The sequence below is a fragment of the Salvelinus sp. IW2-2015 genome, linkage group LG11 (genome assembly GCF_002910315.2).
Source record: "Salvelinus sp. IW2-2015 linkage group LG11, ASM291031v2, whole genome shotgun sequence".
NCBI lineage: Eukaryota > Metazoa > Chordata > Actinopteri > Salmoniformes > Salmonidae > Salvelinus > Salvelinus sp. IW2-2015.
The window spans coordinates 33,065,349-33,083,339 of record NC_036851.1 but is presented as its reverse complement, the minus strand read 5'-3'; the positions used below and the strand labels follow the sequence as shown (position 1 = coordinate 33,083,339).

General features: G+C 43.2%; 1 protein-coding gene across 1 annotated transcript in view; it reads left to right on the top strand.

Moving 5' to 3' along the window:
• The window catches only part of LOC111970689 (synaptotagmin-6-like), a 68,657-nt gene extending 50,972 nt beyond the window's left edge, over positions 1-17,685 (top strand). The window contains exons 2-7 of the mRNA XM_023997471.2: positions 3,562-3,982; positions 4,697-5,255; positions 5,463-5,583; positions 5,893-6,064; positions 6,695-6,845; positions 16,265-17,685. Of these exons, the coding sequence (XP_023853239.1) occupies positions 3,562-3,982; positions 4,697-5,255; positions 5,463-5,583; positions 5,893-6,064; positions 6,695-6,845; positions 16,265-16,336 (1,496 nt within the window). The 3' untranslated portion in view covers positions 16,337-17,685. The remainder of the gene's footprint in view (positions 1-3,561; positions 3,983-4,696; positions 5,256-5,462; positions 5,584-5,892; positions 6,065-6,694; positions 6,846-16,264) is intronic.
• Positions 17,686-17,991: the final 306 nt, after the last annotated feature.

The window sequence follows — 17,991 nt, the reverse complement described above, 5'->3', positions numbered from 1 at the left end:
AGGAGAGAGTTTAGAGCGATTAGAGAGAGACATAGAGAGAGACGAGAGAATAGAGAGAGAACTAGAGAGAGACATAGAGAGAGACTAGAGAGAGACATAGAGAGAAGGATAAGATAGAGAGACATAGAGAGAGAAGAGAGAATAGAGAGAGACATAGAAGAGAGACATAAGAGGAGAGAGAGAGATAGAAGAAGAGACATAGAGAGCAGACATAGAGAGAGATAGAAGACGAATAGTAGAGAGCAATAGAGAGAGACATAGAGAGAGAGATAGAGAGAGAGATTAGAGAGAGACAATAGAGGAGGAGCATAGAGAGACGAAAGGAAGTAGAGAGAGAGCATAGAGAGAGAGAACATAGAGAGAGAGATAGAGAAGAGAAACATAGAGAGAGAGGAACGACATAGAGAGAGACATAGAGAGAGAAGACTAGAGAGAGAAGCATAGAGAGACATAGACATAGAGAGAGCAGAGCATAGAGAGAGAACATAGAGAGAGAACATAGAGAGAGACATAGGTAGAGAGAACCATGAGAGAGAGATAGAGAGAGAGAGAACATAGAGAGAGACATAGAGAGAGACATAGAGAGAGACATAGAGAGAGACATAGAGAGAGCAATAGAGAGAGAATAAGAGACGAGAGATAGAGAGAGCATAGAGAGAACATAGAGAGAGACATAGAGAGAGACATAGAGAGAGACGATAGAGAGAGAGCATAGAGGAGAGAGAGATAGAGAAGAGAGACATAGAGAGAGAGATAGAGAGAGAGACATAGAGAGAGAGAATAGAGAGAGACATGAGAGAGACTAGAGAAGCGACATACGAGAAGACCATAAGAGAGAGATAGAGAGAGAGAGAGACATAGAGAGAGACTAGAGAGAGACATAGAGAGAGACATAGAGAGAGACATGAGAGAGAGCATAGAGAGAGACCGAGAGACTAGAGAGAGACATAGAGAGAGAGATAGAGAGAGACATAGAGAGAGACATAGAGAGAAGACATAGAGAGAGAGAGATAGAGAGAGAGAGAGTAGAGCAGCAGACTCGTACATTCTCCTCATGAACACAATGTACTGAGCAATGTCAAATTGCTTTTTACCAAATTACCGTACAACAGACCATTATTCACCCTACACACCCTAATTGACAACCAAACAAAACCAAAACAAAAGGAAAGTCTTCTCATGCTTGTTGATTTCAAAAAAGCCTCGACTCAATTTGGCATGAGGGTCTGCTATACAAATTGATGGAAAGTGGTGTGGGGGTAAAAACATACGACATTATAAATCCTGTACACAAACAACAAGTGTGGCGGTTAAAATGGCAAAAAAACACACACATTTTTCACACAGGTCGTGGGTGAGACAGGATGCAGCTAAGCCCCACCCTCTTCACATATATATCAACGAATTGGCTGCGGGCACTAGAACAGTCTGCAGCACCGCGTTCACCCTACTAGAATCCGAAGTCCAAATGTCTACTGTTTGCTGATGATTGGTGCTTCTGTCACCAACCAAGGCGCCTACAGCAGCACCTAGTCTTCTGCACAGATTCTGTCAGACCTGGCCCTGACAGTAAATCTCAGTAGACCAAAATATATGGTGTTCCAAAAAAGTCCAGTCACCAGGACCACAAATTCCATCTAGACACCGTTGCCTAGAGCACACAAAAAACTATACATACCTCGGCCTAAACATCAGCACACCCGGAACTTCCACAAAGCTGTGAACATCTGAGAGACAAGCAAGAAGGGCATTCTATCCATCAAAAGGAACATAATTCAACATACCAATTAGGATCTGGCATAAAATACTTGAATCAGTTGCATAGAGCCCATTGCCCTTTATGGTTTGTGAGTCGGGGTCGCTCACCAACCAAGATTTCACAAAATGGGGCAACACCAAATGAAACTCTGCATGCAGATTCTGCAAAAAATATCCTCCGTGTACAACGCAGAACACCAAATAATGCATGCAGAGCAGAATAGGCCGATACCCACTAATTATCAAAATCCAGAAAAGAGCCGTTAATTCTACAACCACCTAAAGAAGCGATTCCCAAACCTTCCATAACAAAGCCATCACCTAACCAGAGGAATGAAACCTGGAGAAGAGTCCCCTAAGCAAGCTGGTCCTAGGCTCTGTTCACAAACACAAACAACACCCCACAAAGCCCCAGACAACAGCACATTCGCCACAACAAATCATGAGAAAACAAAAAAATACATTACTCTGACACTTTGGAAAGAATTACAAAAAAAACAGAGCAAACTAGATGCTATTGGCCCTAAACAGAGAGTACACAGTGGCAGAATACCTGACCACTGTGACTGACCCAAACTTAAGGAAAGCTTTGACTATGTACAGACTCAGTGAGCATAGCCTTGCTATTGAAAAGGCCGCCGTAGCAGACATGGCTCTCAAGAGAAGACAGGCTATGTGCACACTGCCCACAAAATGAGGTGGAAACCGAGCTGCACTTCCTAACCTCCTGCCCAATGTATGACCATATTAGAGACACATATTTCCCTCGATCACACAGATCCACAAAGAATTCGAAACAAATCCAATTTTGATAAACTCCATATCTACTGGGTGAAATTCCACAGTGTGCCATCACAGCAGCAAGATTTGTGACCTGTTGCCACAAGAAAGGGCAACCAGTGAAAAACAAACACCATTGTAAATACAACCCATATTTATGCTTACTTATTTTTTCTTGTGTGCTTTAACCATTTTGTACATTGTTACAACACTGTATATATTTAATATGACACTCGTAATGTCTTTATTGTTTTGAAACTTCTGTATGTGTAATGTTTACTGTTAATTCGTTTTGTTGTTTCACTTTTGTGTATTGTCTACCTCATTTGCTTTGGCAATGTTAACACATGTTTCCCATGCCAATAAAGCCCATTGAATTGAATTGAATTGAATTGAGAGAGACATAGAGAGAGAAGATAGAGAGAGAGACATAGAGAAGAGAGATAGAGAGAGACATAGAGAGAGACAGAGATAGAGGAGAGACATAGAGAGAGAGAGAGAGATAGAGAGAGAGACAATAAGAGAGAGACATAGAGAGAGAGAGATAGAGAGAGACATAGAGCGAGAATAGAGAGAGACATAGAGAGAGAGAGAGATAGAGAGAGACATAGAGAAGAGACATAGAGAGAGAGCATAGAGAGAGATAGAGAGAGACCATAGAGAGAAGAGAGAGAGAGATAGAGAGAGACATAGAGAGAGACATAGAGAGAGAGAGAGATAGAGAGAGACATAGAGAGAGACATAGAGAGAGAGAGATAGATGAAGGCTTATTTCTCATTACTTTAAATTCCTGCATGGATTATTTGTAGTCAAAGACATGTAACTCATTACAGACTTGTATTATTCAGGGTTCAAGCTGAATCGTGCCAGAGCATGACACCTGAATTAGCACCATTTTAGGACCCTGCCCTTTAGGTGAGCACAGACTTGGCAAAACAAATAGCTCATTTGACCTATCCCCCCCCTTTTCTTTCTTCTCTTCCACCTCCATCCCTTCTTCCATCTCTCCATTGCCTCCTCCAGATATCTCCTTCAGCTTCCTGCTCCTGTTGTTTGTGGCCTGTGGCCTGGCCCTGCTGGGCGTCATCGTCTTTGCCTCCTGGAAGCTGTGCTGGCTGCCCTGGCGCACCAAGGACCTCTCCTCCAGTGCCACCGCCCTTGCCCCCGCCGCCGGCCCCCCCTCCTCTGCCTCTGACAGACCCTACGACAGAGCCTTCTCAGCACATGCCCACAGGCCTACATTCGTACGCACACACACGCATGTGCACGCCATGGCGTCTGACAAGCTGAATCCTTCGGATTCGGCGAGTTTCCTGGAGGCGGCGGTGAAGATCAGCCACACGTCACCTAACATCCCTGCCGAGGTGCAGCTGTCCATGAAAGACCACTTCCTACGCCGCACGCGCATGGCCAGGCAGACCACCGAGCCTGCCTCCTCCAATAGGTCAGGCTCCGGGAGGAAGTTGCCCTTAGACACAGACCTAGGCTGTGTTCCAAACTGCACCCTATTCCTTACATAGTACATTACTTTTGACCTGGGCCCTTTTCAAAACTAGTACAATATACTGTATAGGTAATAGGGTGCCATTTAGGAGGCATCCCTAGTATTAGCTTATTAGTGTATCCTTCCCAAATCCTAACCATTTGGGTGGAGTAACACAAAACTGACCTAATATCCGTGTCTATGGGCATCCTACTTAAATAGGTTAGACAGGGCTCCTCTGAGCTCCAGTTTATGCCCAGGCCATGTATTAGTATTGAGGTAATAGTATGTGATGTTGTCAGGAAGTGGCTATTTATAGTGTATCATAGTGGTACAGAGATATGATTCATTAGGCATCATATCCACCCCTGTAATATCTCCCTTTGTGACCTTTAAGATGAGATAGATAAAAAAGTAATGAGGTTGTCAGTTGAATGCCCCTACTGCCGTCTCGCTCCTATTGCGCTAAATGAAGAAAAATCGAAATCATCTAATATCAGAAAGAAAAAGTGTTTACATTTACTCTAAATTGGAATCTGACAACATTCCTCTGAAGGGATGCGAGTGCACAGATTTCCCAGGCATGCCATATGGTACTAACATTATTTCACTGCTTGAGTGTGTAAATTGTCCATGGCAATGATTCAACTGGCAAAAATGTCTCCATGTCTCCAGGCACAGCTCCTTTAAGAAGCACCTCCCCCGACAAATTCAACATGTCACCAGCCTTGACCGAGGCAGCGACTTCCCCTATGCAGAGGACCAATCCACCAGCCTGGCCAGTTTGGGTCGCATCCAGCCAGAGCTCTACAAACAGAGCCCCCTGGAGGCCGACGAGTCCTCTAAGATCTGTGGCAAGATCAACTTCTCCCTCAAGTACGACTATGAGTCCGAGGCGCTCTTCGTCAACATCCTCAAGGCCTTCGACCTGCCTGCCAAGGACTTATGCGGCAGCTCCGACCCCTACGTCAAAATCTACCTCCTGCCTGACCGCAAGCACAAGTTTCAGACTCGCGTCCATCGCAAGACTCTCAACCCGATGTTTGACGAGTCCTTCCAGTTCACAGTGCCCTACGAGGAGCTGGGCAGCAGGAAGCTGCACCTGAGCATCTTTGACTTTGACCGCTTCTCCAGCCACGACATGATCGGCGAGGTCATCCTAGAGAACCTGTTTGAGGCGTCGGACCTCTCTCGCGAGACGGCCATCTGGAAGGACATTCAGTACGCCACCTCTGTAAGTCAATCAATTATCCAATCAAAAGTTTTTGATAAAGCCCTTTTTACATCAGACTTTGTCCATAGACTGCTTTCAAAGTAATGAAACAAATATATTAACATGTAAATTCATTCAACTATACTTTTAACAATATTAGTGGCATTGTCATGTGTGATAACTGTTACCTTCTGTTCTGATGTGTTTTGTCTGTGGCCCTGAACACAGGAGAGTGTAGACCTGGGGGAGATCATGTTCTCTCTCTGTTACCTGCCAACCGCAGGCCGACTCACCATGACCATCATCAAGTGCAGGAACCTCAAGGCCATGGACATCACAGGATACTCAGGTATAGTTGAGTCAGTGGGTTCACTTTAAAAGGTTTTGTGCTTGTTTTACCTTAAACACGGTTGTTCACTCTTGTTCTACACATTGATTTGGCCATCTCTCTGGTAAAAGAGTATAGGCCTATGCTAAATTACAAGACAAAAATGTAATCTGATTTGGTATCATATATCTAGTTTGGTAACACAAGAGCCATACTTAGCTAATTTACATATCACATAATGTAGCTAGAGTCAGGTAAACTTGATCCTTTAACTGGCGAAGCACTTTTAGTTTTAAAGAAATCAAATCATAATTTCTTGTTTATTGGCAGACCCATATGTCAAAGTCTCCCTGGAGAGTGACGGACGGCGCTTGAAAAAGAAGAAAACCACCATCAAGAGGAACACTTTAAACCCCACCTATAACGAAGCTATCATCTTCGACATCCCCCCTGAGAACATGGACCAAGTCAGCCTGCACATATCCGTCATGGACTATGACTTGTATGCCATTATCATAATATATATATATACTTGTTTGTATTGCCATATCAATTGTATTATTTGCACTTATTATTATCAAGAATAATTTGTAAGTTCTTGTTACTTATCTGTTTGTTTTAGACCTGGGCTCAAATACATGTCTTTGAGTATTTATGATTTTGAAATACTTTTTCTGTTTATTTCAGTATTTTCAAATACGCAGCCCAAAACAAGTACCTTTATTTGAGAATTTGAATGGTTATTTGTAAAAACCAAATAGTCTTCCAAATTGTATTTGGAAGTATTTTCAAATACTTATGTCAAATACTATTTTCAAATGCCTGGGTTAAATATGGGAGTGTATTTAAGTCAGTGTATTTTAATATTTTTTATTGTATTTCCAAATACATTCCAATATTCAACTACTTTGCTTTCAAATAAAGGTTATCTGAATACTTACTACAGAATGTAGGTGAAAGTAATTTTGATATTGGGAATAGTGTTTGAACCTAGGTCTGGTTTGTTTATGCTACAACCCTGAGATTCCAACTAATACTGTCGGTTCTGCTAATAGTAGAAGAGAAAATGTGAAGTTACATGCCAGATGTGGCTGAAGTGTTAATGGGTGCATTTTGCCTTTTTTATACACAGGGTGGGACACAATGAGGTCATAGGTGTGAACAGAGTCGGCAGTCATGCAGAGGGGCTGGGTAGAGACCACTGGAACGAGATGTTGGCCTATCCCCGCAAGCCCATCGCTCACTGGCACCCTCTACTGGAGGCCACCAAGTCTCAGAAAGAGGTAGGTCGGTTACTCCGTTTCCCTGATAGCTGCTTTATTAACTTCTTATGGCTGAAGGGGCAGTATTGAGTAGCTTGGATGAAAGGTGCACAGAAGTGCCCATATTAAAACGGCCTGCTCCTCATTCCCAGTTGCTAATATATGCATAGTATTATTCATATTGGATAGAAAACACTCTGAAGTTTCTAAAACTGTTTGAATTATGTCTGTGAGTATAACAGAACTCACATGGCAGGCAAAAACCTGAGAAGTTCCACTTCCTGTTTGTATTTTTTCTGGGGGTGCCAATTTTCAAACCAATGCTCTCATTGAAATCACAGCGAGTCATTGATGAGTTTTCACTTCCTAGATGTCAACAGTCAATAGAACTTTGTCTGATTAATTTAATGTGAAGGGGGGCCGAAGGAGACAGGAATGAGTAATCACTTCCACGGGCTGATCACGCATTCACCATGCGCCCTTCACATGAGGAGGACCTCCGTTCCATCGCTCTTCTGAAGTCAATTTAATTTTCCAGTTGGAACGTTATTCAAGATGTATGTTAACAACATTCTAAAGATTGATTCAGTACATCGTTTGACATGTTTCTACTGACTGTTACGGATTTTTGGGACATTTCGTCACGTTATAGTGGAGGCGCTTTCTGACTTTGGAATTGTTTACCGAAGGCGCGAACCAAAGTAGCTAATTTGACATAAATACGGACATTAACGAACAAATCAAGCATTTATTGTGGACCTGGATTCCTAGGACTGCATTCTGATGAATTCATCAAAGGTAAGGAAACATTTATCATGTATTTTCTGGTTTCTGTTGAGTCCAACATTGCGGCTAATTTGGTTATTTATTGCATGGTTTATTTTTCCGTAAAGTTTTTTTGAAATCTGACACAGCGGTTGCATTAAGGAGAGGTATATCTATAATTCCATGTGTATAACTTGTATTATCATCTATATTTATGATGAGTATTTCTGTTGAAACGATGTGGCTATGCAAAGTCACTTGATGTTTTTGCATTTAGTGAATCTAACGCGTCAATGTAAACTCAGATTTTTTTATATAAATATGAACTAAATCAAACAAAACATGCATGTATTGTGTAACATGAAGTCCTATGAGTGTCATCTGATGAAAATAATCAAAGGTTAGTGATTAATTTTATCTCTATTTCTGGTTTTTGTGAAAGCTATCTTTCGCTGGAAAAATGGCTGTGCTTATTGTGGTTTTGTGGTGACCTAACATAATCATTTGTAGTCTTTCGCTGAAAAGCCTATTTGAAATCGGACACTTTGGTGGGATTAACAACAAGATTACCTTTATGATATAAGACACATGAGACACACAATGTCTGAGGAATTTTAATTATGAGATTTCAGTTTTTTGAATTTGGCGCCCTGCACTTTTTTTTTTTTGTCATATCGATCCCGTTACCGGATTGCAGCCATAATTAAGGAAGGTATTACTTGCAATGACTGTGATGTGGTTGTCTTACCTACCTTAGTTGGATGCACTGACTGTGTGTCGTTTTGGAATAAGAGAATCTGCTAAATTATCAAAATGTAAATGTATGTACACAGAGCGAAAATATCAATGAAACATGTAGAGTGTTGGTCCCATGTTTCATGAGCTCAAATAAAAGATCCCAGAAATGTTCCTTACGCATAAAAAGCTTATTTCTCTCAAATGTTGTGCACAAATTTGTTTACATCCTGTTAGTGAGCATTTTCTCTTTGCCAAGATAATCCATCCACCTGACAGGTGTGGCATATCAAGGAAGTTGATTAAACAGCATGACATTACACAGGTGCACCTTGTGCAGGGGACAATAAAAGGCTACTCTAGAATGTGCAGTTTTGTCACAGCACAATGCCAAAGATGTCTCAAGTTTTGAGGGAGCGTGCAATTGGCATGCTGACTGCAGGAATGTCCACCAGAGCTGTTGCCAGAGAATTTTATGTTAGTTTCTCTACCATAAGCCACCTCCAACGTCATTTATAGAGATTTTTCTGTACGTCCAAAAGGCCTCACAACCGGAGACCACGTGTATGGCGTAATGTGAGTGAGCGGTTGTGAACAGAGTGCCCCATGGTGGCGGTAGGGTTATGGTATGGGCAGGCATAAGGACAATGAACACAATGGCAATTTGAATGCACAGAGATACCGTGATGGACCTGAGCGCAGTGGAGTGCCATTCATCCACCTCCATCACCTCATGTTTCAGCATGATAATGTACGGCTCCATATCGCAATTATGTACACAATTCCTGGAAGCTGAAAATGTCCCAGTTCATCCATGATGATCCAAATGGCGTAGCAGTGTAGGCTGTTTTGTTTTCGTCCTCTCGTGTACTTTTGTATTTTTTCGTATTTTTTGTATATATATATATTTTTTTAAATCTATCTCTTTTTCGATTTTTAATTCGATTATACCTTCCCGGTAACCTAACCTCAACCCAATGTGATACGGAATCGCTATTATTTTTTAAACTTTGGAAACACATTCAAGAACCTCCAGTAGCTAACTAGCTAACTCAGCCTACAAGCATTTAGTAATTTTTAGCCACTGCTAGCAGCTTTTACCTTCTGCACAGACACCAGCCCTGTTATTAGCCTGAATATTACTCACCAATTTACCAGCATCGGACTGTCTCTCCACAACAACGCAGGATTCCTGCCGTAATCCCTGAGCCACCTACTTCTGATCCTCACAGCTAGCTTGCAGCTAGCGCCACTGCCACAAAGCTAGCACAAGTTAGCAAACAAAATTCTACAACTACCTCTTTCGCCCATCTGGCTTGGATTCTCTGTCGACACGCGCCCCGCCGCACCACCACGTCTGGTCTGCCGACGAATACCCCATCCGCTGTGCCCTCAACCGGCCTCCGTCTGAGCAGACCTCCTCCGTCTGAGCAGACCACCCCGGGCTACTAACTTTAAACGCCGCGTGCTAGCGTAGTGGCGGCTTCCCTGCTCCATCTACGGCTGCCCCCTGGACACTATGATCACTTGGCTACATAGCTGATGCCTGCTGGACTGTCCATTAATTCACGGTACTCCATTCTGTTTATTTTGTGTTTTATCTGTCCGGCTCTGTGTTTTAACTCAGGCTCTGTGTGTAGTTAATCCGACCCTCTCTGCCTAGTCATCGCCATTTTACCTGCTGTTGCTGTGTAGCTGACTAGCTGCTGTTATCTCACCTGTTGTTTTAGCTAGCTCTCCAATCAAGACCTGCAAATTACTTTATGCCTTACTGTATGTCTCTCTCAAATATCAATATGCCTTGGTATAACTGTTGTTCAGGCTAGTATCATTGTTTTGGTTTGCAATGGAGCCCGTAGTTCCACTCCCCGTACCTCTATACCTCCTTGTCCCACCTCCCACACATGCGGTGACCTCACCCATTGTGACCAGCATGTCCAGAGATACAACCTCTCTTATCATCACCCAGTGCCTGGCTTGCCTCCGCTGTACCGTGCCGCCACCATACCCCTGTCTGCACATTATGCCCAGAATCTATTCTACCACGCCCATAAATCTGCTCCTTTTTATTCTTGTCCCAAACGCTTTAGGCGACCAGTTTGAAAGCCTTTAGCCGCACCTCAGATCCTACTACTTCTCTGTCTCGGGTGATTGTGGAGGTAAACCCAGGCCCTGCATGTCCCCAGGCACACTCATTTGTTGACTTCTGTGATCGAAAAAAGCCTTGGTCTCGTGCATGTCACATGCAGAAGCCTCCTCCCGTAAGTTTGTCTACTCACCGCTTTAGCACACTCTGCCACCCTGATGTCCTTGCCGTGTCGAATCCTGGCTTAGGAAGGCCACGCAAAAAATTCTGAGATTTCCATACCCAACTATAACACTTTCTGTCAAGATAAGAACGTGCCAAGAGGGGAGGAGTTGCAATTCTACTGCAGAGAAAGCCTGCAAAAGTTCTGTCATACATTTCCAGGTCTCTGCCCAACAGCAGTTTCAACTTCTAATTTTAAAAAATTAATCTCTCCAGAAATAGTCTCTCACTGTTGCCGCCTGCTACCGACCCCTCAAGCTCCCAGCTGTGCCCTGGGACACCATCTGTGAATTGATCGCCCCCCATCTAGCTTCAGTAGTTTGTTTGTTAGGTGACTAAAACTGGGATATGCTTAACACCCGGCAGTTCCTACAATCTAAAGCTAGATGCCTCAATCTCACACAAATCATCAAGGAACCCACCAGTACAACCTAAATCCGTAAAAGATGGGCACCCTAATAGACATTATCCTGACCAACTTGCCTCCAAATACACCTCTGCTGTCTTCAATCAAAGATCTCAGCGATCACTGCCTCATTGCCTGTATCCGCTACGGTCCGCGGTCAAACGACCACCCCTCATCACTGTCAAACGCTCCCTAAAACAACTTCTGCGAGCAAGGCCTTTCTAATCGACCTGGCCCGGTACCCTGGAAGGATATTGACCTCATCCCGTCAGTTGAGGATGCCTGGTCATTCTTTAAAAAGTTACTTCCTCACCATCTTAGACAAGCATGCTCCGTTAAAAAAATGCAGAACTAAGAACAGATATAGCCCTTGGTTCACTCCAGACCTGACTGCCCTCGACCAGCACAAAAACTCCTGTGGCGAACTGCAATAGCATCGAAGAGCCCCCGCGATATGCAACTGTCAGGGAAGTCAGGAACCAATACACGCAGTCAGTCAGGAAAGCAAAGGCAGCTTTTTCAAGCAGAAATTTGCATCCTGTAGCTCTAACTCCAAAAAGTTCTGGGATACTGTAAAGTCCCATGGAGAACAAGAGCACCTCCTCCAGCTTGCCCACTGCACTGAGCTAGGTAACAACGGTCACCACCGATAAAATCATGATTAATCGCAAAACTTCAAACAAGCATTCTCAACGGGCTTGGGCCATGGCCTTCCCTCCTGGCGACTCCAAACCTTGGCCACACAGCCTCCGCCCCCCGCCCCCCCCCCCCGCTGCTACTCGCCCAAGCTCCCCAGCTTCTTCCTCTTTACCCAAATCCAGATAGGCTATGATGTTTCTGAAAGAGCTGCAAAACCTGGACCCATACAAAAATCAGAGTGGGCTGACCAATCTTGGACCCCCTATTTCTGAAACTGTCCGCCGCCATTGTCGCACCCCCTAATTACCAGCCTGTTTCAACCTCTCCTTCGTATCATCTGAGATCCCCAAGGATTGGGAAAGCTGGCCGCGGTCAATCCCCTCTTCAAAGGGGGAGACACCCTGGACCCCACTGTTACTAGACCTATTAATCCATCCTGCCTCGCTTTCTAAGGTTCGAAAAGCCAAGTCAACAGAACAGATCATGACCATCTCGAATCCCCCACGTACCTTCTCCGCTGTGCCAATCCCGGTTTCTCGAGCCGGTCACGGGTGCACCTCAGCCACGCTCAAGGTACTAAACGATATCATAACCGCCATCGATAAAAGACAGTACTGTGCAGCGTCTTCATCGACCTGGCCAAGGCTTTCGACACCCGCCCCCCCCCCCCCTTGTCCCATCACCATAATTCTTATCGCAGATCAGTAGCCTCGGTTTTTCTAAATGACTGCCTTGCCTGGTTCACCAACTACTTTGCAGACAGAGTTGCAGTGTGGTCAAATCGGGGCATGTTGTTCCGGTAAGCTCCTGGCACGTCTCTATGGGGTACCCAGGGTCAATTTCTCGGGCCGACTCTTTTCTCCTGTATATATCAATCGATGTTGCTCTTGCTGGGCGGGCGATTCCTGACTCCACCTCTACGCCGACGACACATTCTGTATACTTTCTGGCCCTTCCTTGGACACCTGTGCTACTAACACCTCCAAACGAGCTTCATGCCATACAACACTCTTCCTGGCCTCCACTGCTCTTAAACGCTTAGTAAAACCAAATGCATGCATTTTTCAACGTTCGCTGCCCGCACCCGCACGCGCCGACTAGCATCCACCCCTGACGGTTCGCGACCTAGAATATGTGGACATCTATAAGTACCTAGGTGTCTGGCTAGACCTGCAAACTCTCCTTCCAGACTCATATCAAACATCTCCAATCCAAAATCAAATCGAGAGTCGGCTTTCTATTTCGCAACAAAGCCTCCTTCACTCACGCCGCAAACTTACCCTAGTAAAACTGACTATCCTACCGATCCTCGACTTCGGCGATGTCATCTACAAAATAAGCTTCCAATACTCTATCTCAGCAAACTGGATGCAGTTTATCACAGTGCCATCCGTTTGTTACTAAAGCACCTTATACGACCCACCACTGCGACCTGTATGCCCTAGTCGGCTGCCCTCGCTACAATGTTCGTCGTCAGACCACTGGCTCCAGGTCATTCTACAAGGCTATGCTAGGTAAAGTGCTGCTTATCTCAGTTCACTGGTCACGATGGCTACAAACCCACCGTAGCACGCGCTCCAGCAGGTGTATCTCACTGAATCATCCCTAAAGCCAAACCTCATTTGGCTGCCTTCCTTCCAGTTCTCTGCTGCCTGCGACTGGAACGAATTGCAAAAATCTCTGAAAGTTGGAGAACTTTTATCTCCCTCAACAACTTTAAAACATCTGCTATCTGAGCAGCTAACCGATCGCTGCAGCTGTACATGAGTCCATCGGTATATAGCCACCCAATTTACCTACCTCACCCCCATACTGTTTTTATTTATTTACTTTCTGCTCTTTGCACACCAGTATCTCTACTTGCACATGATCATCTGATGATTTAATCACTCCAGTGTAATCTGCTAAATTGTAAATTTCGATTTATTGCCTCTCCTCATGTCTTTTGCACACATTGTATATAGATTCTCTTTTTTTCTACCATGTTATTGACTTGTTTATTGTTTACTCCATGTGTAAGCTCTGTGTTGTTGTCTGTTCACACTGCTATGCTTTATCTTGGCCAGGTCGCAGTTGCAAATGAGAACTTGTTTTCAACTAGCCTACCTGGTTAAATAAAGGTGAAATAAAAAAATAAAAAAATAAAAATGGCCTGTATACTCACCAGACATGTCACCCATTAAGCATGTTTGGGATGCTCTGGATTGACGTGTACGACAGCGTGTTCCAGTTCCCACCAAAATATACAACAACTTCGCACAGCCATTGAAGAGGAGTGGGACAACATTCCACAGGCCACAATCAACAGCCTGATCAACTCTACGGGAAGCAGTTGTGTTGCGCTGCATGAGGCAAAATGATGGTCACACCAGATACTGACTGGTTTTCTGATCCACGCCCCAACCTTTTATTTTTAAGGTATCTGTGACCACCTGACTGTATTTCCAGTCATGTGAAATCTATAGATTAGGGCCTAATTCATTTATTTCAATCTACTGATTTCCTTATATGAACTGTAACTCAGTAAAACCTTTGAAATTGTTGCTTGTTGCATTTCTATCTTGTTCAGTATATACAGTGCATTCTGAAAGTATTCAGACCCCTTCCCTTTTTACACATTTTGTTATGTTACAGCATTATTCTACAATGGATTAAATAAAATGAAAAATCCTCATCAATCTACACACAATAGCCCATAATGACAGAAATCTTTGCAAATTTATTAAAAATAGAAAACAGAAATACCTTATTTACATAAGTATTCTTACCCTTTGCTATGAGACTCAAAATTGAGCTCAGGTGCCTCCTGTTTCCATTGATCATACTTGAGATGTTTCTACAATTTGACTGGAGTCCACCTGTGGTAAATTCAGTTGATTGGACATGATTTGGAAAGGCACGCACCTGTCTACATAAGGTTTACAGTGCATGTCAGAGCAAAAACCAAGCCATGAGGTCGAAAGAATTGTGCCAAAGCAAAGATCTGTGGAAGGGTACCAAAACATTTCTGCAGCATTGAAGGTCCCCAAGAACACAGTGGCCTCCATCTTTCTTAAATGGAAAAAGTTTGGAACCACCAAGATTGTTGCTAGAGCTGGCTGCCCAGCCAAACTGCGCAATCGGGGGAGAAGGATCTTGGTCAGCGAGGTGACCAAGAACCCTATGGTCACTCTGACAGAGCTCTAGAGTTCCTCTGTGGAGATGGGAGAACCTTCCAGAAGGACAACCATCTCTGAGCCACTCACTGTAATGGTCTGGGTGTAGCTGTGCGAGGAGTCAGGTGCAGGACAGCAGAGATGAGTAACACAAAGTAACTTTACTCAAATATTTCAATAACATGTCGTAATACGAGCCCACAATAACGGACTGAACATACATAAAACAATCACGCACAAAAACCATGGGGAAAACAGAGAGGGTTAAATAATGAACATGTAATTGGGGAATTGAAACCAGGTGTGTAAAACAAAGACAAAAACAAATGGAAAATAAAAAGTGGATCGGCGATGGCTAGAAAGGCCGGTGACGTCGTTCGCCGAACGCCGCCCGAACGAAGAGAGGGACCGAACTTCGGCGAAGTCATGACACCAACCAATCAGGTCTTTATGGTAGAGGCCACAGACGGAAGCCATCCTCAGTAAAGTCTCACGACAGCCCGCTTGGAGTTTGCCAAAAGGCACTGAAACACTCTCAGACCATGAGAAACAAAATTCTCTGGTCTGATAAAACCAAGATTGAACTCTTTGGCCTGAATGCCACCCGTCACATCGGAAGGAACCTGGCACCATCCCTACAGTGAAGCATGGTGGTGGCAACATCATGCTGTGGGGATGTTTTCACAGCGGCAGGGACTGGGAGACTAGTCACGATTGAGGGAAAGATGAATGGAGAAAAGTACAAAGATTCTTGATGAAAACTTCTCCAGAGCACTCAGAACCTCAGACTGGAGCGACGTTTCACCTTCCAACAGGACAATATCCCTAAGCACACAGACAAGACAACTCAGAAGTGGCTTCGGGACAAGTCTCTGAATTTCCTTGAGTGGTCCAGCCAGAGTCCAGACTTGAACCATATTGAACATCTCTGGAGAGACCTGAAAATAGCTGTGCAGCAACGCTCCCTATCCAACCTGACAGCTTGAGGGGATCTGCAGGGAAGAATGGATTAAACTCCCCAAATACAGGTGTGCCAAGCTTGTAGTGTCATACCCAAGAAGACTCAAGGCTGTAATTGCTGCCAAAGGTGCTTCAACGAAGTACTGAGTAAAGGGTCTGAATACTTATATGAATTAATATTTCCATTTTTTATTTTTAATACATAATTGCAAAAATGTCTAAGTGTTTTTGCTTTGTCATTATGGGTTATGTGTGTAGATTGATGGGGGGGGGGGGGGACTATTTAATCCATTTTAGAATAAGGCTGTAAAGTAACAAAATGTGGAAAATGTCAAGGGTTCTGAATACCTTCCCAATGCACTGTATATATATCCATCTATGTTTAGGATTTCTGATGGTAGGTAAACTCCTAACAGTGACAGCAATTTCCATGTTGGTGCACTAATCTTACCATGTGAAATGTCTCCTACAGTGGAAAACCCGCACTGCAAGCTTTGACAGCCAAGGCTCCTGTCCCTCTCCAAGACTTCTGTCTAGTCCATGAGGGAGGAGCCAGAATGTATTCTACACTACTCTACGAAGCCTGCCCTGCAGCAAGGCCTGAAATGTTGGAGTGTCCCAGACCCTGTGCCTCAAAATAAGTAAAGTGCAGTAAGTTATTCTGGAATAACAGTCGGTTTACACTGGACATTATCTCCCCAGCACACAGACACAGAAATACAGACAAACACACACACACATTTCTCTTGTTCCCTCTTGGACAGCCACTTTGTCATGGAATGTATAGTGTGTACTGGGTCTGGTGGGATCAGTATTATTGCAACAATATTTTTGCAGTTGAGCTCAGCCTGGTGTGTTTATACATCTGAGGTTAACATCTATGTGTATCTGTCTGAAGTGTGGTCAGGGCGTTATGGCAGTCTTGTGAACATACAGTACAACATCATATTAAATTGGTAAAATGTTATAGTTGCTGCTGTTGAGTGCAGGATGTTCTTGAAGTACCCTATGACCCTCTTACAGCAAGTCCAAAACAATCAACAGGGTATTATGAAGTGAACCATTTTATACACATTTGTATTGTTACTTAAATAATTGTTGGTTTACTACAGTGGATGTTCCAGGATGATAAGTGTTTCATCCCTCTACTTTATTTGTATTTGTTTTATGTACACAACATACACCATACCTGGCCATCATATATTTTTGACGTCTTAAGTGTAGCTGCATTACGTGCTAAATACGTAGCTAGCATCATTACAAATAATGTGGTTTGGTTTGTGGCGGTACTGTTAAAATTACACTGTAGGTATGGACTTAATGTACAACAGTATATGTATATAATGCCCTTTGATACTGACATCAATAATAGACTGTATTTAGAATCACATATTTCTTATATTATCCACATGATTATCCCCCTGAACTTACTTTTCTGTTTCAATTTCACAGTGACTACAACTTCACTGCTCTGTTTTCCTATTACCTGTGAAATGTTTGCCAATAGTCTCCTGTTCAGGCAATGTCATGTACTTTGTTGAGGGACTTGGCTTGATCCTTGACTCATTTGCATCATCAGCCTTGTGATAAGAGTTTAAAATAAGGACTCCTGTTTTTTCCAAGCAATTTAGAGTAACTTTCCACTTTTGTATTGAACATTTGTAACAACTGTTTCCAGGCATCCCTTGTATTTTAAAGAAATTACAATAAAGGTGTTGATTCTGGTTCTAACATTCCAAATTGAGTGCAGAGGTTTCTGTAGCAAATATTAAGTTCTGCTTTTCTGATGTATCAAATACTTATGTCATGCAATAAAATGCAAATKAATTACTTAAAAATCATACAATGTGATTTTCTGGATTTTTGTTTTAGATTCTGTCTCTCACAGTTGAAGTGTACCTATGATAAAAACTACAGACCTTTACATGCTTTGTAAGTAGGAAAACCTGCAAAATCGACAGTGTATTAAATACTTGTTCTCCCCACTGTATATCTCACTAGGTCAGGGTATTTAAGTCTCCATATATCCACTAATTCCAATATATCCATAACATTGATGATTTCCTTAAGTGCCTGAGGGTGATAGTTTGTAGTGTGATTTCCTTTCCGGTCCATAGAGGTATTTAAGACCGTATTAAAATCTCCCACTATAATAATAGAGTCTAGTGTTGCTTGTAGAGTTGATAAATTCTTATATAT